This window comes from Seriola aureovittata, chromosome 1 (assembly GCF_021018895.1).
Source record: "Seriola aureovittata isolate HTS-2021-v1 ecotype China chromosome 1, ASM2101889v1, whole genome shotgun sequence".
In the NCBI taxonomy this organism is placed as follows: Eukaryota; Metazoa; Chordata; class Actinopteri; order Carangiformes; family Carangidae; genus Seriola; species Seriola aureovittata.
This window is the reverse complement of record NC_079364.1, coordinates 31,277,308-31,299,550: the sequence shown is the minus strand read 5'-3', so window position 1 is coordinate 31,299,550 and position 22,243 is coordinate 31,277,308. Positions and strand designations below refer to the sequence as shown.

The 22,243-nt window shown below is 41.4% G+C and overlaps 1 protein-coding gene across 4 annotated transcripts in view; it reads left to right on the top strand.

Moving 5' to 3' along the window:
* The first annotated feature begins 349 nt into the window (after positions 1 to 349).
* Positions 350 to 22,243, top strand: part of lrrk1 (leucine-rich repeat kinase 1) — a 74,391-nt gene continuing 52,497 nt past the window's right edge. For 3 of the 4 annotated variants that reach the window (XM_056375642.1, XM_056375636.1, XM_056375659.1), the window contains exons 1-4: positions 350 to 487; positions 4,270 to 4,414; positions 15,118 to 15,308; positions 21,599 to 21,770. In XM_056375642.1, the coding sequence (XP_056231617.1) occupies positions 4,345 to 4,414; positions 15,118 to 15,308; positions 21,599 to 21,770 (433 nt within the window). In that variant the 5' untranslated portion in view covers positions 350 to 487; positions 4,270 to 4,344. Of the gene's footprint in view, positions 488 to 4,269; positions 4,415 to 6,355; positions 6,510 to 15,117; positions 15,309 to 21,598; positions 21,771 to 22,243 lie in introns of those variants that run through there. The other variant, XM_056375650.1, reaches the window with a different exon arrangement.

Here is a 22,243-nt window from a genome sequence, read left to right as displayed (position 1 = left end):
GGTGGAGTCGAGTCGAGTCGAGTCGAGCCGAGCCGAGCCAGCACGAAGAGTCACTACCTGCACTATTAAAAGCGCACTAAACTCTGTCACACAGTACTCAAGTAAGTTTGTATCACTGTTTAGGATTACAATGCTTTAATTTATACGGGAAGCGTTCAGTTTGGTGACATAAAAAGGCGAGTAAGCGGGAGAAGACAAAAGTTTTTGTCAGTGTTGGATTAGAATGGACGTATAACGCTATTTCCTGGAGGAAACTCGATTCATATCGAGCTGCTCAACCTAACAGTAAAAAAAGAGTAGTTCGTTTGACTTGGGTCCGCACTGACTTGACACAGCGTGAGCATGGATTGGAAAGTTTGCATCGTGGAATCAGGAAGTCCAGTAAAATGTTAGTCTCACACAGCAACACAGTAATCTGTGTCTGCTACTAAGGATTCACAGCTTTGAAAACTGTCTCGTGATGCTCGCTGGACATTTCAAACACGCGGTGAGTCGGCTAATAATAAGTGTTGTGTCATAATATTTGGTCTGGTACTTTTGCTGCAGCTATGAGCGCAACTAGTGCTCACGTTTTACTTTATGAGATTTAGTATGTGACGTTGACAGTAAAGGAAAAACAAACCAATCATCAAACCGTGACATTTTTTCCCTATTTGTGCATAAGTATATACACTGTGAAAAATAATTCAGTGTTTTTGTTGTTTTGATGGTGTTATTCCAGCATCATTAAAATCCAGAAAGAATCACAAAAACATCTTAAGTTTTAGAATAAGTTCCAAACTACTGCATGGCGCAGCAGCCCACTCACCGTCATGCTGTCTGGTAGAGTGAGATGAAGCTACACGGGAATAAAATCCACATGAAATATTAAAACTGAACCTGGTAAATTAAGGGATTGTTGCATTAGCTAATACCAGTGAACGGAGTGTTTTCAACTGATTTCAGCTGACACAGGGGACAGGCAGGGGCTGTGCAAAGACATTTAGGGTCCCAGTGGGTCAGTGTTGAAAAAGGTCACCACCTCCACACCCACTATACTGCCATGCCTCCTCCTGATGTTGGCAAACTAGGCTGTATGACATTTGTGTCTCCAAACACGCACACATGCGCTTATGTGCAGAAAGATGAAGATGTTGTTTAAAACAGAAAACTGAATAAACCATTCACTTAACACATTCTAATTATCTGATCATGAACTTGAACATTTAGGTCTCATACTTGTGTCTTGCTGACCTGCTTTTGTTGGTGCATTTAACTTTCTTGTCCAAACCAGTTCTTTGAATGACCACAACAGAGGCTGTGGACACAGCTGATGGCTACTCAATATTTCGTAGGCAGCTGTGTGCCATTTTTATGTTAGCTTATGCACAAAAGAGGAGACGTGTAGTCCAGAGTTGATAGAGAGTTGCCATTTAGATTGATGTGGATTTGTCTGTCATTAGTAAAGTAATAAAGAGGTGACCACGCAAGTGAGGGAGACAATAACGAGGCTCCAAAAAATTAGAGATATCAAAGGTTGATTTGCCAAAATCAATAATTGAGTACATTCTGAAAATGGAGATGTGAATAGGAAAAGTAGAAAATAGCAAATGAGCAGGTAGACTGGAGAGCACAAGTCTTGTAGATGACCCAAAAACCATTTGGATGGTGAAGAAAGACTCCATTCATGACAGCACAGCAAGTCCATAATGCTCACCAGGATGTAAGCGGACATGTTTCCCTGTCAACGAGACTTGATGACCATGACTTCAGAGGATTCAGCACAACATGCAAACCCCTGGTAAAACTGTAAAACAGGAAGGCCAGGCTGCGGTTTGCAGAAAGCAGGAATCGGTAGTGTTCTGTCACCACATGATAAGGACACAAGAACAACTGCCAGGCTGACCAACCGCTTTTTCAAACAAAACTCAGATGCATAAACACTTACCCTGCTGGCTCATGGTGTTGAGATCGGACAGCACCAGGAGGTTTTCTTTTGAGATGCTCGTTCATGGCAGTTGTCTGCTGTGGTGCGTCATCTGTAAGTGCAGAGCACCATTTTATTAGGACTTTGGCATGAAGTCATAGTTGTGTCCAGGAGTGTGAGACACCATGATGGGATGAAGGTAAGCAGTGTGACACATTGCATCGTTGATTACGTTGATGTGTTGCTCGAAACAAACAAACGAACCCCTATCAAATGATGAGAAGAGGGGGCGTCGCGTAGCAGCGGGTTACGCAGGCGCCCCATATATAGAGGCTACAGTCCTCGTTGATCATAGCAACAGGATGGATGCAGAGGTTTACAGGAGCGTTCTGTGCTCAGATTCAACCAAATGCATCGAAAACTCATTGAACGACATTTCACCATTCAGCGGGACAACCATTCTAAAACATACGGCCAACGCAGCCAGAGAGCTTCAAAGAGTGGAGAGGTGGATCCTTGAGTCACTCGCCTGATCTCAGTCTGAGATGCTTTCTGAGGCTGCCGTGAAGTCCTGGCAGAGCATCAGAGAAGATACAGAGTGCGCTCATGTCTGTGGGTTGAAAACTTCAGGTAGTCACTGATTGCAAAGGATTTACCACAAAAAAAGATATTTCATATCTTTCCAATTAGCTTGTAACCATTAAACTATGTGTTACCTGCACTGTGTATTAACAGGGTTATATCTATCGTTCTTTCACAGACCCACTCAAATTAAAGCTAGGACACAGAACTGTCTTTAACTGTTAAATACTAATGCTCTGGACTGTGCAGAATATACAGAGTGGGAGATGCTGAGTTTAGTCTGTCCATAAAACTCACAGAGAGTATGAGCAGCATTTTGTTGGTAGACATGCGAGCTGTCCAGCAGTGCAGTGACAACAGGACGTCTCTGTGTTCCCTTTCCCTCAACGTCTGTGGAGTTCCTAAATTACTATCTAGAAATGTGAAGTACAGCCTTCCTCTCTAGCCTTCCCTCGGTCGTCTGATGCGGATGTTGAGCAGTATTTCATCTTGGCTGGCATTTTTCTGCTTCTTTGCTGTCTAGGGATCACATCAGGAGCCTTGGTTTCTGAGTGGCAATATCTTTTTGAGTTCCTCTTCAGTTCTTAGTCACTTAACTGTGCTCAGGACACCATCACCAACACTGTAGGCGGCTTCTACAGCCCAGATGTTGCTGCTGGAGGCCGCTTGAGGCGAGGCTTCTATGAGCATAGGTGATGTGATTTCCAAGCATAGGATGAATTCAAAGTTGAGACGCTGTGAATCTTTGCCTCTTCTGCAGCCAGGAAATGAATAACAGCAGGGAGGGACCTTTTCCCCTGCAGCTCCACTGGGTGTCGGAGAGTTTCTGTAGTTTGAGGATCTGGATTCAGTTTACATTTAATGATCAGATCATTCACAATATTCCCTCAAAGTCAGCTGGAGGAGGTGTGTAGAAACAACTGTTCATGGCTTTCAGTTCTCTCTCTCTCTCTCATTGACTGTCCAAAGGTTCTGTTTACAACCATGAAAAGCAGCAGCCAAGACACCACACTAAGTGTTCTGTCTGTCTATTGATCTCCTCCGCTCTGTTTAACCGCAGAGTTCGCCTACACACAACAAGCAGCGCTTAGTTAAGTTAATACATTAATGGGAAAATAAGCCAAATATCATCTTCACATGTGGAAACCATCAGCAGAACCCCTAGCAATAACGCACGGTGTTTTTTGGAGATCTGGTGATGAAGGTGTTTTGTTTTCAGCTACAGTTTAAAAAAAAAAAAAAAAGAAAAAGTGCAAACTTGACTTTGCACTTTACTCTAAAACAAGATTCAAGCAATATACGTATCTGGGGCTGGAGATGCAGCACCACTGATGTTGCATGGCTTTTGCCTACAGGTAGTTTTCCTCCAATGAATACATCACTAAGTTTTAATCTCCTCCCCTGTTCACTGTGGATGGATGGATGGATGGCTGGATTGATGGATGGATGGATGGATGGATGGATGGATGGATGGATTAGTACATGTAACATAGTCCAGTACTACTGTAAGACAAACTGAGTGATCAGAAAAAGGAACAATTGAATGAACCTCATCACGAGCAGTAAATCCTTCCTGTATGAAACGTGACATCTTCAGTGTTTCCAGGGGTTGTTATTTTAGTCCAGTTTGTGTACCTGCGTGTGGTTATCCGATGGAACACCAGTGCAGCTTCTTAATCTCTCAACACTTTTTTTAAAATCAGTATTGTACCATTTGAGCTGTAGCGCTAATTTGTTTCTATTTTCTAGTTCTTCATCCCTGCTGCTTTGTCTTTGTGCAGGGTGACCACCGGATACATGCCTCCTGTCTGTGAAGGAACTGGGCTCTGACAGTGGTTAATCGGTGACCAGTAGGAATGTCCTACTGGTCTGTGGGCCTTCCCCAGGACTCTGGAGACACTCACAGCAACATGGAGAAAGAAAGTGGTGAGTAATTCGCCTGCATCTCATCCATCCCTCTATGAATCCTATCACAGCACACGGCCGTTGCTTTGTTGCTGTTAGGAGTATCAGGCAGGTTCAGGAAGGACATGGCTTCAAACTGAAATGTATTAATGAGTGTAGCTACTGCTGCTCTGCTTAAATTTAGCAAAAACAGAACTGAAACTGTGATTGTTGAGAGTGACGGGCCTTATCGGATTGAATGTATGAACTAGGTTGTTCTCAGTGAACACACAGGCAGCGTTTTATTTTTAGTCTCCTAAAACTACAAGTGCTGGTTCATTTTAATACAGTTAGTTGTAGTAAATGATAACAGAGTCAATAATGGACGATGATGGATTACAGCAGGAGATGGAGTGGAGTAGATTAGATTATAGTAGGTTGACTCTTTTGACTCCCCCCCCCCCCCTGTAAAAGGGAAGCTGTCTTGATCTGCTGTTTTATTTTGTCTTTTAACTTCCTGTGTACGTCAGAAGCGGGAACACATCTTGTTGTGTTGGTTCACTTTTTCTTCCTGTGACCATCGGGACCGAATGATAAGCAAAAAAAAAAAAAAAATCATATTGTGATTATTTTGACCGATTTAAGATGAGTTACAATTTTTGTGGGAATTTTTGAATTTCATTTTAACTGGGGAAAAAAAAGCAACGGCAACAGAGGCCAGGTGATGGAGAATACTGGGAGGGACTGGAGGATGGAGGTCTTACTGTGTGGAGGAGGTGGAGGAGGGGATGTGGGATCTGGCTCTGGAGTCCTGGGACACAGAGGAAAAATAGATGTAAGCAAAAAGTTCATAAACACAAAAAAACACTCTGTTCAGAAAACAACAAGCTGGCTGAAAGCTTGCTACCACTGTGGTCGCTGAACAATCTGGAGATGAGTGGAGAAAAGGCCAGAGTACTTGTACTGTTGTTGATGAAGTAATGGCTCCAATTGAACAGTGACATTAGGGAGCCCTCATATGTCCCTGCCTATTCAGTAAGGCAACAAATGTGGAGTGATTTAAGCAAAAAGGAAATAATGTACAGTTTCCAACATAACATTTTTCCCCCAGTTGCCCACTTGGCCAATAGATCAGAGTTTTAAGCACGGACTCATAGAGCTGGAGTTACCTCCACTAGCTACTGTGTCTGTTTCGTGTGGGCTCCGCCCTCTAATGCGCTTCACTGTTGGTTAATCATTGGTTAACCTCTAAACGCTAGCAACTGACGGTGCGAGAGAAAAACCAAAAAACATGTGTCCCGAGGACACATACCTACCACACTAGACAGCGACACCACCTGTGCTGTGTCCGTCTCCCTCAGACGACGCCCGAGCACCTGCTCAAAGAGGGTAACCAATCACAAAGCCTGTTAGAGGGCTTCGCACGACGCAGTCATTTTTCAAACGTGAAAAACGCCACATGCTTCTCTTTATCACATATAATAATAAAATGAAAACCTTGGTCTTTGGACTTTTGGGAGAGGGGGAGAGAGAGAGAGAGAGAGAACTTGAATAAAAAAAAATGTATTACCATATTTTATTAATTGAGTAATTTATCAAACAAAAATTCTAATCATTGTCTTGCAGCTTGGTCGTTTGTTTCTTTAAAATCTTAGAACCATTTCTCTCATGTGTTTTGAATCATAGCAAACTAATTATCTTTGGGTTTTCCTTTTGGTCCGACAAAACAAGAGGTTTGTTGACATCACCTTGGACGTGACAGCTGTGATGGAACTGATCAGTCTAATAATGGATCCACAGGACAGTGTGATAGACTAAACAGAGACAGAGAGAGCGAGAGAGAGAGAGACGGGAAGCTCTGGTGTGGCTCTTAAACAAAGGAGCATCATTCCCCGCTCCCTCTCCCTGCTACCCCCCCTCCTCCTGTTACCCTACCTCCCTCTCCCTGCCTCCCCCGTCCTCCCTCTCTCCTCCACTAATCAGAGGGTTAGAGAGGAGGGAGAACATCCAGGGATGCGTGAGGATGCTGGGTAGAAGCCGCACAGCAGCTGAAGGGAAACCATGAAAAGAGAACAATCAGCTTTATATGTGATGGTGGCAAAAGGAAGAGGGGGATTCGCTTATTCGCTGTAAGCAGGTTAGTAGAGAGAGAGGAGCGGAGGGGCTGAGCTAAACGCCGACTGGAGCCTTGTTTATATGCTGCACATGTAGGACTGACTGAGCCTTAAATACACTGAGATCTGGCTACAGGAGCGGCTCACTGATATCATATCTGGATCAGTCAGTGCGGTCTGAAGATGTGGCTGGATGTGATGACTTCTCTACTGTAGAGCTCATTAATGCAGCTCTGGTTCTTTATGAGAATACGTTAACCTGGTTTTGATGCCATACTCTGAATACATTTCACTCATGCTCATGTGGATGTATTGCACTGGCTTATAATGGAGGATTTTAGTGGGATATGTTCTAAATGTTGCATCAGATGCTTTTTCAGCACATTCAAGAAGAAATTTCATATTTGAGAAAAGAGAAATGACAGATGTTGGAATTTGTCCACGGTCAGACTCCAGGGACACCACCGCCTGGTATCAGACACCAGGCGGTGGGCAAGAATTTTGCTGCTGCTCCACCTGTGAATTTTTTTTCCCCAACATAAATTAAATCACCACCATAAAGGTACAAAATACTAGTGAGCACTTATGGCTGCATCTGCACAACTTTGTTCCTGGGGCCGCAGGCGATATTTCATCCCACTAATGACCTGTATCAGGTTTCAGCAGCTACTGAAATCTCGTCATGCATCTTAACAGAGCGGGCTGTAGCCTAAAGGACACAGTAGCTTTACATTTTCTTTCTTTTTTTTAAAGTATATTTTTTTGGGCTTTTGTGCCTTTATTGGACAGGATAGTAGAGAGAGACAGGAAATGGGGAGGCAGAGAGAGGGGGAATGACATGCAGCGAGGGCCGTCTGATGCAGGACTTGAACCGGGGCCGACTGCAGCGAGGGCTGTAGCCTCTACACATGGGGCGCCTGCTTAGACCACTACGCCACACGACGCTTTACATTTTCAAACAATACTTTCATGCCACATGCATGTTGAAAAACTTGTAGGTCTTATCCATTTTAAACCCACCTCCTGACAGGCGCTGGAACAACTACTCCACAACGCTGTGTGGAGGTTTGGGAGTTGTGTGAGTTGCCATTACCCATGACAGCAGCTCACTTTCTGTCTTTCTACTGCTGCTACCTGCCTCTTGTCTACATTTAAAAAAAAAAAATGAAGGTAGCAAAGGCAGTGACTTGCTAGTATGTTGATATTTATTAAATTATGAATGTATTATTTATTAATGTTGGGTTACGTTACCACGTTACACTTTGAGCGAGAGAGAGCGCGACCGAAGAACCCTGCGTGATGACAGATGGATGATTATGGCTTTGTTAAAACTGACCAAAATAATCATCACAAACAAAACATTAAAACATTAATTATTTACATTTAATGATCAGAGCCTTCACAATATTCACTTCAATCAGCACGGGCTGGCGCTTAGAAACAGCTGTTTATGGTTTGCAGCTCTCTCTCTCTCTCTCTCTCTCTCTCTCTCATATGTTGACTGTCCCTTCACTTCCCTGTGAGTTCCATTTACAATTCACGAAAAGCAGCAGGCGAAGAAACTGATGGAAGTTACACATCCTGTCTATCAGTCTCCTCTGCTCTCCTGAATCACAGCGCAGCACCTACACACAACAAACGCTGCTTGATTGACAGCCAGCGGGTCAGTCAGTGTGTGTCTGCGTGTTCGGCGGTCTTGCACGCATCGGTTGTATGCAGAGGATGCTGAACCATGCAAGCTAAAAAGAGTTGGCCAGTGGAAGCAGAGCGCCGCAGGTCACACACACTGTCCCGCTGTCCCAAATCGACTGAAATACAGGAGTAATTGAAACAATTTGTGAAGTATCTCTACCAATAAAATGGCGTATTGTACAGTTTCTAACAGCAGGATGTCGGAATACCTTTCTAGCATTGTTGGGTTAGCATTAGCAGTAACTTAATACTTCTGTGATTCAGCATGAGGAGAATGAAAACTAAGCAGCGAGGCTGTTGTTGAAGAGTTAAACAGGCATCGCGTCCTGTGAATCCCATTATTCAAGGTGGGTAGTTAAAATCCGGCTTGGAAATTGGTGACTGTGACATTAATAATGAGAACTATCATATTGAGAGCTAATTACACAGTGTAAATACAATGAATGGCTATTGATGATGAACGTTTTTACACACATTATTTATGCAAAAAAAATGATGTAATTTCTAAAAAAAAATAAACACCACCCTTTTACAGAACTACACAGTGTAAGTGATCTTAAGACGGGATCACGTACACTGTAGTTCTGTAAGAGGATGGTGTTTCATAAAAAGAGGAAGCCTGTGGTGTGGTTGTCTGTGGGCTTTTAGGATCACTGGGTCACCAGGAACAGACAAGGAGACGGAGCATTTGGTGTCTGTTAGAACCTTCTGACTTTACTAATCAAGTCATACCTTACAGATATCGATGACTGGTGTTTTGATATTATTTGATATATAGTATTGGTATAAGTCTCCTCATCAGTGGAATGGCACCACTGATTTGATCCTATGTATTCCATTTAGCGCTAACGCTAATTCACCTGCAGCCCAGTCTCCTGTCCAGCAGACTGATGGGAAAAACATGATTGTTTTCAGTTCATCAGATGTCAGAAGTGTAGTGTGACAGCTGATTGAGTTGGCTTGGTGTAAATGGTGTAGCCACCAGTGTGTGTTTGCCCAATAGGACTGAGTACTGTCCACAGTGGATGTGAAACTGCTTCCTTCTTGTGGTCTACCACTGACACGGGGGAAAGTGAAAGTTAATAAATGTTTGCTGTCGAGAAGGTCGAGGTGGAAATTCCACTGAAAGCCTCAGACTGACACGGACATCACTCATGAACCACTGCTGAAATATAAAGGTTATTTAACCATGCCTCTGAAGTCTCACAACCATTTTTTTTCTAAATTGAAAAGCTTCTGGATCAGCATGTAGAGAATTGTGTGGAGCTTTCAAAGTGTCCTTTGAAATAACTGAATGAAATTCTGTTAGGCGGTTTAGCAGCTGCTTAAGCTGCTTAGAGCTCCACAATCATTGAAGCAGGACTCTGTTGTCTTTCTTAGAAATATGTTTTCTTTGTGGCATTTTTGCTTTGCTTTGCATTGCTACATTTACTCATCTGGCAGACGCTTTTATCTAAAGCTACTTACAAGTGAAGGACATCACTAAAGCTTCAGTGCAGTAGGTGTAAGAACTAAGTACCACATCTACTCAATAAGTGCGGGTTAGGCATGTCAGGATGTTAGATGTGTTAAGAAAGGCGGTGCTCTTCAAGAGATTCTTAGATAGAGAGGGACGCTCCTGCTCTGATAACATTCAGTATCTTGTTCCACCATCAGAGAACCACAGACCAGAACAGTCTGGACTGAGACTGTCTTGTGTCAGACAATGTTCCTTGGAGGATCACAGTGGCTGTGAAGGAGCATCAGTCTGTATGATTGAGTTCAAGTAGATGGGTAGTGGGTAGTCAATGGGTAGTGCTGTTTTTCTAAACAGAACCCTGCAGGCACTGTAATGTTGAAAGCAGAAGCTACTCCTGGGGAAATTGCATATTTTGTAGATTTTTGAAAGTGAAAGTGAAAAGAAGTAAATGCAGCAGAAAGCAGACATAACAAATGAGCCTTTCTTCAAATGTTAATCAACTGAAAAAAACCCAAACAGTTTGGGCATTACACTAGGTTAGTACACTGCTTTGCTTTGCCTCTCTGTCGAGCAGATTTGCAGTTTCATCTGAAAGTTTTCTCCATCTTTTAGATCTTGTCTTGACTTCCGCTGTTCCCATAACTGACATTTCTTAATGACATTAAGTGGAGATTTCAAGCTGGATGATGCGTTGATATTTCTTTGTACAGCCTTCTTGTACTTTGTAAGCCTCAGTTACCTTCATATCAGATCCTCAGTCGCTTGCTCTGAGGAGCCCATGGTCTGAAGAGTCTTAGCCTCTTCGACCTGCCTCACGAGTCCTATTGAGTCAGATAAGGACTAATGAGTGAACAAACTTCTGAGACTTAACAGAAGAGTGCCAAAATGTTTTACTTTTCTTTTCAGTTTTTAAAGAAAATTCATTAAATAAAAAGTAACAGTGCAATAACTTTTAAGTAAGGCTAATTTTTAATGTCTATTACCTGCAGGGGTTTTCTAGGTAGACCTTTGAAAACATTAACATTAAGATGCATTCAGGTAACCAGTGATCAACTGAGACCTCCACTTGGAATTGACCTGTATCTATATCTGTATATGTTGTGTTATGATAGTGTGTTATGATAATGTCATCTAATCACATATAATTTGCATTTTCACAAGTGTTCTTGTGATCTCGATTCTGTCTATACTATGATCAGACGTCAAAATGCAAATTAGGTGGACAGAGAGTGGACTTGTCAACAAATGATGTGTCTCAAGTAACGGGACTGTAGGTGGGATTCTCTTGAAGGGCCGCTACAGTGTGCAGGGTGTGAGGGGCATGTGACAGATGGAGGCAGCCGACGAATCAGTGGTCTATTTTTTCAGTCTTCTTGCTAACTCGGCTGATGTTAATGTGGCAGCACGAGGAAGAGGTGGAGTTGGGGGACCATTCAACTCTTTTTTTTTTTTTCTTAAGAATGTTGAGAAACAGCTCAGATGTCATTTGCACTTGGCTGAGATCTGATCACAGTGTGAGCCAGATCCACACATCCAGATGTGGTCTGAACGCATTCAGCAGCAATGTGTTTGTTCTGCTGAATTTACATTAAAGCTGAAATGATAGTAACTTAATCCATCTGTCAATTGACAGAAAATGTATTGACAACTACTTTTTGTAAATAAATTTATTGTTGAACTAATTTGATACACAACATTTGACTGAATATCTTTTGTTGTCGGACTGTCTGAAGACGTCACTGTAGGCTCTGGAAAATTTTGAGGCATTTTACATTATTTATACACCAAATGATTAAGCAGTCAGTGAATCAGTTGAGAAAATAATTTGAGTAATTGATGGTGAGCCCTAATTTTCACCTGTATTTACATGTTTTTTTCTGATATAAATAATGTGGTCTGAAAGTTGAGCTGGTATTAGGGACACATTGATATGATCTGCTGAATCTGTATTGACACCATAACCTATAAATAAGGATGGATGAAGCCTCCATGGCTGCTCCACTGTCGCCATCTTGGCAGTGCCTGACTCCGCCTCCTGACTCACAGCTAATCCAAAAATGGGCAAAGAGGAGGGGCATGTGTGGAGCTGACTCTTCAGTGTTTGCCAGTTTGTGGCAGTTCATCAATTATACAGAACTTCAAACCTTAATGAAATGTGGTGAGTTATATAAACAGTTGTCATGAAGGAGGAAATGAGCTATAAAGACCAGGCTGTAAACATGTTTTTTTCTGTTGGACATTTTAACATGGGAGTCTATTATTTCATGTAAATCAAATGATAATTGTCACTCAAGAGTTACTTCCTGTTTTCAGTAGATGGCGATATGACAATGTCATAGCAGCATGCAGATGTCTCCAGTGTGGGACTGTCATCAAACATGTGAAGTTTGGAGCTGACTGGACAATGTATGTTTGAGTTATAACAACTTCCTGTTTCATGGCGAAGCATCAAAATCCTCCGCAGCACCACGGGCAACGAAAACTTGACAGCTTGCAATCGCAAAGGTTTTAAGATGAGAGTGGCCAAATGTTGATCCGATCAATTCTGTAGGATTTAGGAGAGTTTGTTAAAGTACAATGCCTGTAAATCATGTGCAAAACCCATAAAACATGTACGTTTTCACCAGGCCTGATGTGTGTTCAAAGTTCCGTGAGTTGTCGGTTATGTTTAGGCCCTTAAAGAGGCCAGTTATTTTTATGGAGAATAATAAGAAACGCAACAGTTTCAATAGGGTCAATAATAGTCAATTCTATTATAAAATAAAACATGTTTTTCTCAATCACTTCTTTCACTCAGAGCAGGTCACACACTCAGGTGTTAGTGCCACAACAATCCCTGGCCTCATGTTACTGTCATGTAAAAATGATTCAGATGAGCTCCACACAGGGTTGTGTACAGATTTTTAATTTGGGAAAAGGAGAGCACTGGAATCACGTCTTTACTCTGTATCAGCAGATATCCTGAATGAAGTTTCTAAGTTGATATCAGGAGAGAAAAGGTTTGGTTGGTGGCTCCTTCACTTGAGGTTTTAATGTCAGTGTAGTTTCTGTAACATGATCTTGTTTCATTTCTGCTGTGTGAACAGATGATCTTCTCAAAAACAACCAAGTTTCCTCCTTCTCTGTCCTCAGCTTCTCTTTCATTACATCCACTGCTTATCACACTGATGTTCAGTCGCCGCTATTATTTGTTCCTGTAGCAGAAGTCAGGAGTGTATGTTTCATTTGATCTGTAAATCAGAGGGACAAGTGAAAGGGGAAATTCAGTAATGGAGGAGATGTTGGCAACCACATCCCTCCTCAGGTCTTCTTTCAGCTTTCCCAGACAGGTCAGGAAAAGCTGTGAAAGGGGAGTATTGATGGTGGATGGGAGGCACATGTGGGTCTAATGGTTTCCCTGCCTCAGCCTTTCTCATATAACCTCAGCAGCCTGGTCAGACTCTCTGTATCTTAATTATTCATAGGAAACTCTCTGGTCTGCAGGAAGCAGGCACATGCAGTTCAGACGAAGCTGAAAGAGGAAACAAAACTATTTGCTGGTGAAACAAATAACCACTCTGACAAAGATGACGATAATATAACGCTTGAGTTGTGAGCAGAGGTTTCATGTACCAAGACATGTATGGAGAGTATATACTGTATTTAAAAATAGCCATTAAAAAGGAAACCATGCATGTCAACCAGAGATTCTCACCTGCCCACTGGCTCATTCTGTGCAGCAACATTCACACCTTTGCAGTTGAAAACCAGGATACACCCACTGTGGTAAGACCCCTGTTTGCACAGGATGGTTTGACCTGAGGAAGTGCACTGATGCCTGACGCCATGATCTTTTTATAGCGCATGAGGTATCAGAGTTGTTAAAGAGTGAACAATGACAGAGGAAGACCCCCATCCTGTGCAGACCCACACATGTCCAGCTGTCCTGCAGTGCTGAGAAATCTGAGGGAAATCTTTGTCGATCATTGAGATGAAATACTTGTCTCTGTTATAACTTTCCAAAGTTGTAAAACCCGGCACATGGACAGTAATTTAGTGTCTGATAAACCTGAATCTATCACTCGAGCAGGTCTTCAGGACCTGAGACGTCAAGCTGCCACCAACACAGCCCCTTATATTTCTCATGGCAGAGCTGTTTTTGGTCTGAACGCTCAGTTCTGCTGGTGTCAGAGGAAAGGTTGTCACTATCAGCCTCTGATGTGATTTACGCATATCAGTGTGGGAAATGAACATCTCGGAGCATCTTGTAGAGTGCAGTCAGAAAGTATTCAGACCCCTTCACTTTGTTCACATTTTGTTATGTAGCGGCCTCTTGCTAAAATCATTTAAATTCATTTTTTCCCTCGTCCCCACAATGACAAAACCAAAACTACACAGAGCTCAGAAAAGATTGTTCACTTCATTACAGCACAGTTGTTCTTTTTAACAAATGCTCTTTTTTAAATGTAGCTATCATTTTAATGGGATAAATGAGCACATTACACTTTGATTAAAGATATCAGCCACTTTGCACCGCCCTTCTTTTATGATGGATAATGCAGATGGAAACCTGGATAACAGAACTTGTGTATCGCCCGATACCGCGAATACATGAAAGCCATAGAGTCTCTCTTTTATTATCTAATTACACTGTCAATCATAAAAGAAATAAATCTTGAAATAAAGAAAACTTCCTACACCAGTTGTCCAAAGGCTAGTGCACAGTGCGACTTCCTGTGTAGGCTACGGTTTAAAGCAGCGAAGAAGAATTGATTGCTAGGAAAACTGCCGTTTTATCTGGGTGTTAAGTTTATTAATAAATGACGTGGCATCAGATCAATGCATAGACTTGCGTACTACTGTGTACCGTATTTCACAGGCAGTGTTGGAGGTGTTTCTGATACTAGTATCGGAATGGGAACAATTCTAGATCTTACTTCTGATGTTTTTATTAAAAATCTAGACAATAAATCTCGCTCCATTTTATTTACAAAGTATGTCTTTATTTATTTTTTATTAATTCACATTCAGTTATCAACCCTGTTTGCACACTGTGTCTCACTCGTTTGCTGTACTGATGTGATGATTATATTTTAAACATGAATCCTAAGGAAACATTCACCACACATCTGGATGGAAAGTCTAATTTTCCATCATTAGATACTGAATATTGACATTTTAGTCAAATATTATTACTATTAACATTTCCATTCTAAATACCGTTATCTTTGTGTGAAGTGAGTTCAGTGTCAAGTGCTGTTCTACCTGCCACCAGACGCTGGTACTCTTTCGCATTGTGTGCTAATCCACTTGTACTGCTGCTCATGCTGTAAGAGCATTCTTTATTAAGGTGACCTAGTTCTGGGCGTCTGCTGCTAACAGGACTACGGTAATACTGTGTGTTCAACCTGCAGTCTGCTGCCATAAGATCCTCACAGATACCTCTTCTAACTGCCATGTGACCTTTGTCTTCCCTCCGGGTCTGTCCTCTGTGCTGCCAGGCCCTGGGGAGGAGATGGGAGCCAAGGTGTCGTTGGTGGACGGTATGGGGCACGGCTCTGCCCTCGTTCCTTCTCTCACTCTGGAGAACATCCAGGCGGCGTATGAAGATGGGAAGGAGGGGGCTGCCAGGGAGCTGATCCAGCAGGCAAGCTGTGTGGAGTGCAGCACAGGGACGCCCCACATCAATGGGGTGAGTACACCCAGAACACACACACACACAAGACGGTCACACTGTCAACTCCACTGCTGGTGGGGCTGGATGGGCATCACTGTAGCAATATGTGTTCTGTGGGGTGGAAGCCAGGGCTACAGTGATATCCTGGTAAATTCATACTTAGATTATATACTGCACATAGTCTGTTGGATTGGAAAAGAGAAAATACCTCGTGAATCTCATGGAACTGCATGTATGTACAGTATGTGTATCTGGTAATTAAAATGTAATGATGGTCAGCTTGAATATTGAAAATTTAAAGGTACAGTCTGTGACCCAAGTGTAAAACAAAACTTAAAACACAAGATTCAAAGCTGCACTCACTCAGCAACCACAGGACCTTTCACAACAAGTGTGACCTGAGATTGTGTTAGATACATGTATAGAAAGTCTTCTGTTTGAAACCAAAAAAAAAAAACCAGAACACTGAACTTGGTGGTAGGAGGGATCGAAAGGCAGTAGTTCCCAAACTGGAGATCTGGACCCAGACAAGGAGTCTCCACATAATCATCAATATGAGAAAACTCTTCTCTAATCTTTGGTTTTTTTATTCTGAATTTCTAAAAACTATTCACATGAAACTAAAAAAAAAAAAAAAAAAAAAAAACACTGGCTGAATGAACTGCTCACAACTTGCCCAACCTGTGTTGAGGTACACATTGCTTCGTTTTAATCCAATCAATCAAAATGTTTGGGAAGCGGTGATCTAAAGGTCAGAGGATTGGGCCCGATGGTTCAATCCCTGGACCAGCAGGGTGAAAAAGAGTGAGAGGGTGAGAAAGACGGGCAGCCTGCTCATTATTAGTGTCCAGGCTGCAGTCGCTCTCTAACAGAAGGTGTGTGCATACGTCAAAGAGAATAGTAATGAATAAAGGAAAGAAATAGAAAACTGGCTGCTTTGACAACATCTTGGCAAAGTGGTCTCAAAAGTATGAGCCGTCTGCTCAGTGGCTCTGGCTTAATAAACTTCCCCCTCTAACCAACCAGCCAGAAAGAAGATAACTGATAGTATGGACACCCCTCCCTCATTACCCCCCCCACTGAGGTGCTCTTAACCCCCAACTGCTCCAGTGGAGCTGCTCAGTGTTTATCACATCAGACTGGTTATAAGGGGGCGGCTTCCACTTGTGAATGTATGAACTGTGTGAGTGTGAACATTGTGTTTCTGAAAAAGACACAATTGCTTTCAGTGAAACTTCCCTCGATAAGTGTATGCACAGTTGCGTGGCTGAGACATTAACACACACACACACACACACACACACACACACACCCACAGTGACAGAAACAGAACAGTAATATTTTCGATGAGTAATCCAGAGCAATAAAGTGTTGAAAATGGCACGATTGTATTGTTGAATTCTATTAAAGTGGTATAAATGTACATTACGCTTAGCTGGCTTTATTTTTTGGACCGGTCACCTAGATTTGAATTAACTACTGGTTTTTATTTGAGGAAACACGCGACACTCCAGAGGTAATATTGGGACAATTACACTTTTTTGTTCTTCAGGTTCTGTGCTTCAGTACATTCAGTTTGAAATGTCATGAATACTGCATTGGGCCAAGTCTGTTTGATTTGAGTAGATTCACATCAGCATAGAAAAAACTGTGTGTGAGATACAGGCTTAGCCTTTTAATACACAGTGTGTAGTTCTCCTGTGTTTTAGACTGTCTCCAACCTTCAGTATCTCTCTGATAAGTTTTTGCTTTTGTTTGAGCCTCATTATTATGTTGGTCACCTCTTTACTCATGTTGACAACTCTTTCTTTTTCAATTCTTGAAGTGAAGTGAACCACTTTGCCAACGTTTCTGCTTGAAACAGAATTGACTTTTTTTGCCGATTTTAAACCGGTTGTAGCCTATAGTAAGTAAAGTGATTTATTTTTATTGCAAACATTACTCTGTCACTGCTGTGCATTCGCTCCACGGATTTAGTTTTCTTTTGTTTATAAAATCACCAAAGTGGCAGCAGATTAGACATTACACCAGAAACATGGTATCAAGTCGTCTATTCTCATCACAGTGTCTTAAGACCGTTTTATTCAAGGTCAAGAAATCACCAAACTGCCTGAGCACTGCCTGCGCTGCTCGTCGCGCTGCTATGAAGATAAAGGCCTATATCTCACACTCAGTTCTTCAGTTGTGATGCAAACTTACAGAAGTTAAAGTTGATCCTTGGCACTTTAATGTTGAATTCATTATTTTATTTCAAAGTGAATACGGTGAAGATCAAAGCCTGAAGAACAAAAATATGCATCCATGGATTCTTCTTAAATCTTTTTCTTTCTTTTTCTTTTTTTTTTTGGGCACTTATTCTTTGTCATATTTGCATTATTCACTCACGGAGATGCAGGGTGTTCCCTGGTGTGGTGCAGTGCTCGTTGCTGCGATGCTATGTGTGCTATGAGTGAGTTAGTGACTGCTGCTCTTGACGTTTTTATTTGAGAATCCATCCTTCCCGGGCGTCAGCAGAGACCTGGCTTACTTCTGCCTGTGCCAGTGTAACAGATTGGTTCTGTTAACAAGCTCCAGTCCTCCAGGACGGCACAGGATCTGAAGACGGGCCTATCAGGAATACAAGACATGCAGAAATGAGACATCTGAGGTTCTGCATACATTTACAAATGCCTAAAAACAAAGACCTAAAAACTGTGGATTTATTTGGCATGATTTGAAATGCTATGCCAGATAACATTACCTTCCTTCTTAGCTTAGCCAAAAACCTATGGTCCTCTCTCCTGTGTCTGTAGTTCAAACAATCTAAACAACTAACCCACTGTTTTTACACCGTTGTGTTTTGGATGTTTTTGTGCATGTTGTTTATTTGATGACTTTTTATATTATAAGGTAAATAGTTTCCACTTCCGCGCTGTATAAGATGCTCTGGATTCTGCCATTGTGTCGTTGCCTTGACAGTGAGTTTCCATGGATTTGGGGGAGGGGCTTCTGAAAGAGCACTGAAGAGATGAATTTATTTGTTTTGCTATTGCGTTCAAATATCAAGTCTTTCTTCAGAATTGTTTAACTCACCTTTAAGTGAAGAGTAGAAATATGAATAACTGAGTTTTGTTGTTGTTTTGATTAAAAGGAAAACAATGGTTGTGATAGTAATATTGGATTTGGATGAGTGCTTGGTTTTTTCCTAACTGTCATCCCAGAGTTGTTCGAACAGAGTCAGTCCATGCGTCTGCCTTGAATGTCTTCAAGGTTGAGAAGCTGCTGAGGCAGAAACTCACAATTGAATGCCTTTGTTCTTTATCTGTGATGTGAAAACCTCACATTTCCACACAGTCAGGAAATAAAAAGTGTGTGTCCTGGTCACAGTTTGGTTATGAAATGCTATTACACCACATCCTCAAGCGTCTTACCTGATAGGATGCTGACAGCGCTGTCAGATGCAGCCAGTGACACTGGACGGCAGGACGGCAGGCTGCTCCGGTGTCAGCTTCAAAAGTAGTTTAGCTGACATACTAGCGTTCAGCGGTGGGACTGAAAATCATGGAGCAGTGAACAGAAACAGGTTGTGCTGCTCTCCATCACTCTGCCCTCCATTTCCATTTTCTTTTTCTATTACACTGAGATTTGTAGTTCGGTCATTTGCCTCAGTTTGTAGAAGCCTGCCATGCTGTTGTCCTGTATTACAGCCCTGTGCCCTGTGTACAACGACAGAGCTCAATGATTCATTTTGGAGCTTGACTGAGGGTTTGTCTTTGAAAGTGTTGTTTTTACTTTCATTTAACCATCTTTTTAGATACATTATCTCTTTTAAGATTAACTTTATTATAGCTACATGAGAACAGAAATCGTTAATTTACAACAGTAACATGTAACACAATAAAACAAGAGACATGAGAGATAAAACCAGACTATTTAAAACACTTAGATTCTTCATGGAACAATATTTGAATCTGATTTTTGAGTGTTTAATTTGAAGGCAGCGTGTACAGACAAAGTTTATCTTTTAAATTCTTCCAATTCCAGGGAGCATAATAAAAAAATGCAGTTTTAAGCCGTTGGCAGACTCCAGGGAAACTGAAGATTGTTCATCTAGATGTTGTGGTCTGATAGCTGTTAGAAACAGGAGAAAGCTTCTCACTAACAGGAAGTTTACCATCCAGTTAACTTGTATAAATTACAATGACGAGTTCCAACACTCAATATAAAATGTACAGGGTCAAGTCTACAAATGAAGGAGTCCGATATCTGCATAAACAGGATATCACTATAATGTAAAACAATTAAAAATGTGGAATGAAGATTGTTTCTTTTGCTGCAAAGGAAAGGTTTCTGAAAATGAAATTAAAAACCTGATTAAATTTCAGTTTCTTTACAAGGTTACCAGAGTGAGTCTGGAAAGATAATCTGTCATCCAGCCAAGGTATTTCTCTGCCAAAACTAATTCCAATTTAATTCTTTCTAAAGATTGACATTATCTAACTTTTGTACAGAACATGCAAGATTCCTGGAGAAAGTCATAGATGTATTTATTTTTTGTATTTTTAAGTTTCATTTTAATTGGTATAATGATAATTTAAGCGTGAGAATTGACTAGTTCTGGACAGTTTGTTTGTTGAATGCTGCGGGTGAGCTTTTATCCAAATGTACATGGACCTAAAATTCAGCTTCCCCCTGATATATTCTCCATGTGGCTGAACTGTTTAATGCCTCAGCTGGTTTAGAAAAGGAGAAATGTGAAACCTTTGCCTAAATTCAACTTGAAAAACCAGTCCCTCATTGCTGAGATCAGTGAGATAGTCAACAAGACAAAACTAGTTCCTCTTAGAAATCCTTCAGTCTCCATTTATGTTGGAGAAATTTACATCTGTGTCTTCTTCTGATAAAGTAGAAGAGGAGAAAGTATGAGATTAGTTTTTACACTTGTTAGAAATGCAGTTCACTGAACCAATATACAGCATCTATTTTTCCCATTTTACTGACTTTGCTTCTACTATTCATCTGGTGCATGTGTGTGTTTTGAGATTGGAAGTAGGCAGTTTAGGAAATCTTGTATGTTTGGATTTATGAAGGTAGAATTTAGCCAACAATAAATTGTAATTAGTGTCCTTGTCGTGATCAGCCACAATAATAGATCCTGCATATGCTCAGGATTAAAGATCTGTAGCAGACTGATACTGACACCTGAACTCGTCCCTTATCCACATCATTAAAGGAGTTATTTATAAGTTTTCCGATTGCTAAATAGCTAATGTTAGCATTAACAGCTGTTTACCAGTCTAGAAGAAACATTGTGAGTTCAGCACGAACTTCATTCCTATAATCACCAACATCTGTCTCCAGAGGTGGAAAGCAACTTTCTTGTTTTGTTTCTCTTTCTATCACTTGTCCTTCTGAAGGTAGCATGCTCACCAGCTAGCCAGCGCCTGGTTGGCCCCTCTCATCACTTTCCGATACTGAGTCACTGTAATGTCCAGTTTGCTCTGAAGTAGCTGCTCAGAGGATGTATTATTACCGCTTAATTGTAAACCTAACAATGGCTGAAGCTCTTGGCTTTTAATGGTAACGTTGCCTATGTAGCAAAAGCAAAACTTAAAAATAGCTCCTTTAAGACGCCACCCGGCTAAACCTAAGTGGTACATTCAAATCCAAGCCAAGGCTACAGTATATCTCTGTGTTATTTCATCCATTATTGACTGTTAGCTTGCCAAATGCAGAGCACTGGCTACAGTCTGTTTAATTCTTTCCACTGGACACTGTGTATCTACTTTTACATATAAGAAATTGCAATTAAAAACAACCAAAACCCTGTCGAGTTCAGGTCATTTAACAGAACTCTACTCAGGATGTAAGTCTGTTTTCAAATGGAAAAGTAATGGTGACAATTATCTACTCTGTCCGGCAGAAACAGTAGTATTCAATTATCATACAAGCTAAATGAGAGCATAGAGTGATGAGACCTGTCAGAAAAGTTATGCACTGCCTCTCTCATACACTGCTCTGATTGGCTGACAGTCATTGATTTTTTTTTTCTCACTATTTCTCTGGTGACTTTAAAGATTAACTAACTTTATTAGATTACTTTAAACAATTCAAACCTTTTATTTTTATGGACAGACATCCACTTCTCATAAATACATATTTACTGACTAAATCAAGCAAAACATTTTTCCCCTTACAGTCTATTAATGTGTTTGCAGGGTTTCCTGTGCAGGTGTAGTATGTTGGACACTTGATAAGTGAATAATGCATATTCTTATTAGTCACTAATTTTGTCATTGTGTGTGTGTGTGTGTGTGTTGTTATAGGTACATCTCCTGTGTGTGGCCACGCAGCATGGCGATCTGGAGAGTGTGTGTTACCTCCTGAAAGAAGCTCGTATCACTGTGCCCCAGGAACTATCCAACAGCAACCCAGCCATCCTGGCAGCGTACTACGGCCACACCGGCCTGGTCAAAGAGCTGCTGGATTCCATACCAGGTAGGAGGAAGAGAAACATTCACGAAATATGGGACAGGGCTTTTATTTTGTCAATAATGTTGTTGTTTTTAAATTTTAAATTTTAAATCCGAGCCCAGTCGGCCCTATGAGCTCAATACACTGCAACTTAACTTGACTATGAAGGCTCAATCACAGCGGCCTGGGTTGAGTCCAACCTGTGGCCCTTTGCTTCTCTCTCTCTCTCTCTCTCTCTCTCTCTCTCTCTCTCATTATCAAAATTAAGGCAAAAATAACTTAAAAAGAAATAAGTGATGAACCTGATGGGACACACTTGTTATTCAGAGCTTTAACCTTCAAAAGTCACAACTGGGCATTGAACCAAAAGCCCCAGCAAGGTTCATCACTTTTTAGTCTCCCTTGGAAACACTTTCATTGTGTTGGGATTTTTGCGGAACTTGTTTCGTCAAATTTGATGAAGTTGCAGCGCGTTGAGCTCTCAGGGCCGCCACACC